The 6000-nt window shown below is 38.5% G+C and overlaps 1 protein-coding gene across 5 annotated transcripts in view; it reads left to right on the top strand.

Annotated features, from left to right (window-relative positions):
- Positions 1 to 2693: 2693 nt before the first annotated feature.
- GABRG2 (gamma-aminobutyric acid type A receptor subunit gamma2) overlaps positions 2694 to 6000 on the top strand; it is a 132086-nt gene continuing 128779 nt past the window's right edge. For all 5 annotated transcript variants that reach the window (XM_060092597.1, XM_060092599.1, XM_060092596.1 and 2 more), the window contains exon 1: positions 2694 to 2800. In XM_060092597.1, coding sequence (XP_059948580.1) covers positions 2694 to 2800 — 107 coding nt within the window. The remainder of the gene's footprint in view (positions 2801 to 6000) is intronic.

Genomic DNA, 6000 nt, shown 5'->3' with positions numbered 1-6000 from the left:
TTTATCAAATAATGGTAATTTAAATATGTATCACAACATATCTTCTTAAAAATGGGCAAGATTAAATATAGCTAAAATGTGATTACAAACGAAATTACTAGATGAAGTGTCTTATAAATACCAGTGAATATATGTGTGGCAAAATCTTAGAAAATTTATTAAAATACTTTTTATTCAGAGAGCAGCCACCAGATAGGAAAGCTCCACAGAGGAAAACTGAAGCTTACTAGCCAGGAATAGCACAGTTAAAATTGTACCCAGATATTATAAACAGTAAAATTTCCTCTATGGATTCTCTTAATATACTGAGAGGTATTCCATTATTGAAATAGATTATAATTTACAGGAATCATTATGATACCAATAAGGAATCAGAATTTGAATTACTACTTTGTGAACGTGATAGCATTCATTCTCACAGCTTCATATGCTTATCACTAAACTCAAGGGGGAAAAGAACTTACATTGGAAAATTGGAAATGTATTTGGTAGAAGACAGAATTGTCACATCAGTTTTTATTTGCAACCTAGTGGCCTTGCATATATGTTGGGTTTGGCCTCCTTTGTATTTTAAAAATTAGGACATTTCTCACAGTTGTATTCCCATTTCCTCTGGCAACTGCCTGGAACAGAGCAGTGGCAACTGCATTCAGATGGGGTATGGCCACCCCAGCGTGCATGGTTTCCACCACTTTACTGTTTCACAACTAGCCCTTTTCTTTTACTTATCTCACTTGCTTGGTTTTCGTAGGCATGGGAACATGTAAGCGTTGGCCTACAAAAATATGAGAGAATGTCTTTACTGAAAACACAACAGTATACACCTATTAACAACTTAGGCTCTTTCTGTAAAAAAATAAAAAAATAAAAAATATAAATATAAGGAAGGCCAAAATTCCTCACAGTGCAGTAAGGAATAAGAAAATTGCAAAAAAATGGATTTGTATTTGTTCTGCCTCTAATTTAATCACCAGAAAAGAAGTCAGTTGGCTACTGCACGTGAATGCTGTTGTTGTTTTAACTGGATTTTGTTCAAAGGCCATAAAATAATTGCCTAAGTTCTAAAGGCATGCAGGTTTCCAGGCATGTCTGTTAGGGCTTTTTTGCTTCAGAATGTGTCTCCTCAGCCTCAAGGAAGCCACCAGTACTTCTCTCTGCTTTCCTTAAGTATATTTTAGGATTGTAGATGAAGTGTGCACCTACTCATCCCATGTTCTATTTCTATGCCTCCTGGACTCCTTACTCAAGTTCCCTACCTGGAAGACTTTCTTGTAGAAGAGGCACTGGTTTTGAAATGACTCCCTGCTATGTTCCAGGAAGGGATCTGATCGGTCCTCTTCACTTGTACTTCTACATGAACATCTTTACTTTGGTCTCAATTTTGCAGGAACCTTGAAACACTCCTCCACTTTCTTCTCCATGATGAGTGAATGGGATTTCCTCTGTGATGGATGAGCTAGGTTGGCATAAAGGGATATCTCCCATGTATCAGTATCCATGGTAACATTCTAGGCAAGAAGGCAGCATGCTAACACCACTCATCCACCCCAGAAATTTTCAGAATTGTCACCAAGCAGAGCAACAATAACAAAAGTCAAATTCCACAGAGCAAACAGAAATCCCTTTATATTGTTAAAGTCCTCTTGACCTTCCCCTTTGTCCAACCTCCTTTCAAAGAGTAGCCCCCTATTTTGTGGTCTATAGACTTTACTCAGGCAGCTATTTTCACGCATTTATTTTCTTCAACCTTCAAGAAGTTTGTATTTGTACATTTTCACTGCGGATGGAGAGCAGAAAAAGGAGTGAATACTGGGGATCGTAGATTCTTCTTGTTTTGTAATTCTATCCATGTTTTCTCCCTTCATTAAAATTGAAAATTCACCAAATCTCTTTTCTTACGGGATGGTTTACAGAGAAACAGCCAATCCTCCCCCTCCCTCTACAGTGTAACCATGATTTCTAATATGGCATGATTTTAAATAAGGATTCTTGGCAGATCTGAAGAGAGAAACCTTCTGTCGTTGGTGATATAGTATATGGTCTTCCTAAAGCACCTCTTGTCCCCATGAAAGCCCGTCCTTGCATACTTTTGTGTGCAGTAAAGGGTTAAAAGGCGCTGGAATGTGTTAATTCCTGCTGCAGCAGCGCGCATTGCTTCCACTTTGACCTCATAGTTAATCTGCGTGATAGTTAAATCACGCAGAGACTCATGTATTTCTTTTAAACACACACACACACGCACACAGACACACACCTGCTGCCCTCTAAAAGAAAAATCAAAACAAATCAAACAAATAAACAAACCTCAATTGATGGACCCGGAGGAGTATGTGTGAGCGTGGGGGGCATGAGTATGTGTACGAGTGTGCATGCGTTTCCCTTTCCCTTATTTGTCTCCTGTGCGTCTCTCCCTGTACCCTCCCCCTGCCTCAATTATATTATTCCCGGGACTTGGAAGCTGCTCCCTGAGCTGACGCTTTGATGGTATCTGCAAGCGTTTGTGCTGATCTTATTTCTGCCCCCTGAATATTAATTCCCGAAGCTGCTAGCAATACAGCTCCCCAGTGACGGGACCTACTAGAGGCAGGTGGGGAGAGCCACCATCAGTTAATAAGCATAATAATAATACAAAGGGGAGGGATTCTTCTGCAACCTAGAGGCCAGAGGCAGGAGAGGAAAAAAAAAAAAAAGCGATGAGTTCGACAAATATATGGAGCACAGGAAGCTCAGTCTACTCGACTCCTGTATTTTCACAGAAAATGACGGTGTGGATTCTGCTCCTGCTATCGCTCTACCCGGGGTAAGATATGCCCTTTCCGGCGTCGTTTTGTTTCAGAGAGGTTGGGGGAAGGGGTGGGGACAGCGGAACTCGGGAGACCACCCAGATTTAAAAGACTCTTATAGGATTTGGGGCTTTGTAATTTAGGGGAATGTGAATATTTGGGGCGGGAAAAAGGAGGGAGGAAAGGGAAAGGTCACTTTCACTTATTTATTAATTTATTGGATTTTCTTTATTTGTTTTAGAATGGAAAAGCTAACGTCATAAAGACTTTGTGTTTGGGGAGTAGCATTTTGATAGTACTGCGGTCTGATGTCTAGGTGGGCTGTGCTGATATATGCCGGCATTTGAGGCCATGTTGGAGGCGTTTGGGTGCGGGTCTGGAGGAGAAAACTGCAAATGGGGTCCTGGCGCACACCCGGGAGACGTGTGTGTTTGTGTGTGTGTGTGTGTGTGTGTGCGTGCGGGGATGGTTTCTGTTCCTGTATCCAAAGTATTGCCTGCTCCTGTACCTGGGCATTCTTAAGATCAGCCAGCCAGGTTTTCTATCCAGCCCCATTGACTTGGCAGCAGACTCCCTGGTGGGCTAAAAGGGTTCAGCACCAGGGACAGCAGTCCTGTCAGGGCCAAATGGAAGGAGGCTTGTCTAATCCCACGGGACAACTTTACATCTACACAGGACATCGTTATAGTATAGACAGAAGGCCGATGGAGCCAAGGAACACTAGTGATGTCTGGGGACCCTGCTCTGATTATCCCTAACCCCTCCTTGAGATAGGAGGGGCATTGCTGGGCATGGGGTAGAGAATGTAGTTAATCAGTGCATGGAGGGGGATATATGTCTGGAAAAGAGTTGGCTTTGCTGCAGTGTTGAAAAATATGCTGAGCCAGGTGAATGTGATGCCAAAATTGTGAAGTTATGCATTAATGTCTTAGAGCCTTGTTGCACTGAAGAGAAAAGATGGGAAAAGGGGGTGGTGGATTTCCCAAAATCCTGAGCAGGTGTGTGTTGCAAAGTGTTTTGCACCTGAATTTTTTTGAACTTCCCTGCACCAAAGGTATCAAAGAACTATCCCTTCACATATAGTTCATCATTTATCCACCCACCAAAACAACCTTCCTGCCCAACACGTACCATCAGGATTTCCAGAGGTCCATTGTACTTATATTACTTGCACTCTTCTATACTGTCACTTTGAAATAAAGCTATAAAAATATTACCCCAAATCTGCTCAAAAAGAAAGAAAGAAAGAAAAACTAGCTATAGAAGAAATCAAGCCATTGCCCTAAGGTTTTCCTGGGAGTTGACACTCTTATGTAGTAGTTGTAACAAAGGGAGATAAAAGGGATGGGGGTTAAAAGATTATTTTATTTTATTGAAAATGTCTAGTTAACTTCACTGGTCCTCCATTCTCTAGGGTAGGTAATGAGGAGGTACAGATTTCAGTAAAAAAGAGACCCAAGCAAAAAAGGACTGAAAGTCTCTCTTTGGAGTCTTTGGAGTTTCCAAGCAAAGAGAGGGGCCTGCTTAAATCTACCAGCACTTTTCATACCTTCCTCCTTTACTATAAAAATAGAATATATTTTCTTTAAGAGTGTAAGATTAAGTAGTTTTCTCAGAAGAAGGCTTTTTACTGGAAATGGTTTATGTGTAATACATTTTAGTGGAATACTGGAAAAACAGTGCTTTTAATTAAAATTTGCACACATATTTTACTATTTAATGTTGTATGTAACTCTTAATTTGTTTCAGACATTAGAGAATTTATAGTTACTTGTTGATAGGAAACATCATTCTCATGTTCTTACCATTTATGAAACCTGTGGATTAAAATCTAGTCAAGACATAGGGAAATATGTCTTTCCTTCTTACACACTTACATCCATCTTAGTAAACAACTTTATAACTGAATAGATGAGAATATTTTTATATATTTTACTCCAATGGTCTTATTTTAACCTAAAATGTGCAATTTTATTATTTTTCCTAATACTATCATATTTAAGATGTCTTATTGCAACAGTCCCACCTTTTCTTTTCCAATTATCATATAAAAAGTAATACTTAGTGATACATTTTAATTTTCAATTCTTATCATAGTAGCTTAGATGAGCTTTTTAAACAACTCTAAAATATGGGAGTTATGTGTCATATAAACTCTCCAATAGGAGAATATTCACATTTTCTCAGTAATAACAGAATAGAGTCATTGCAGTTTGGTGCAGAGAATGTGTTCAGAGTTTCAGTTTGCTGCAATCCCATTTAAAAAAAAAGCCATTTGAATGGCTGAATAGAGCTGGATGAAAATAGGAGCTTTGATCTCTGAAGCTGATCTTGAAGAAAGACAAGTGACTAGAAAAATGTGGGATTCTGGGAGCAGTTTGAAAAAGGCTTTTTGGGTAAACAGTGGTAGTAGAACTACCTAGAAACTTGAAGGGAAATTAAAAAAAAAAAAAGAAACATTTAAGTGACTTTACATAACTCCAAAGAATATTTTTCACTCTCATTAAAATGACTAAATTCTTTAGATTGTGTCTCTACAAAAGTAATACAAAGAGGAATATGAAGCATTGGAGTGAGGATGTTAATAGCTAATATCTCTTCTTATATGTGGGATAGTTAATTTCTGAAGCTGAAAACTATCTAAACTGCCACATATCTTATATACAAGGCTTTCATAGAAATGGTCTGGGAAACTTGCTAAAGTTGTATGATTCTTGAACCATACAAGCTTGTTATTTACTATCCTTCCAAATTCTCCAGTTGGTTTTATATGAAAAAGAAAAATGAAATCACTTCCTCAGCATATTTAATTGCTTATAGACATAACATTTCAAATAGTCTACCCTGAGGCAAACATCTATCTGGAAAAAAAAAAAATTATCACCCAGTGTTCCCTAGGATCCAGCTGCCCACTACCCTCTAGACAAAATATCTGGACTGTAGCAGGAATTTAAAAATTAGCTTTTAATTTAAATTCGTTACATAAGTGTCTCTGATATCCTAGACTCAGTTTAGAATACCTAATCTCAAAATGATTAAATTACAGAATATTTAGTGATAGAGGTCTCTGTTCTCCATATTTTAACATTTGCTTCATATCAAGGATTTCTGCTCAAATTGGAAGAATGTTAAGACTGACTTTAGAGGCTTTATCTTTGTTGAAAATATTATTTTACTAGGGCTGTGGCTGCTTCTCACCATCATAACTTCGTAGTCA

The sequence above is a fragment of the Mesoplodon densirostris genome, chromosome 3 (genome assembly GCF_025265405.1).
Source record: "Mesoplodon densirostris isolate mMesDen1 chromosome 3, mMesDen1 primary haplotype, whole genome shotgun sequence".
Lineage (NCBI taxonomy): Eukaryota > Metazoa > Chordata > Mammalia > Artiodactyla > Ziphiidae > Mesoplodon > Mesoplodon densirostris.
This window is presented reverse-complemented; position numbering and strand designations above follow the sequence as displayed.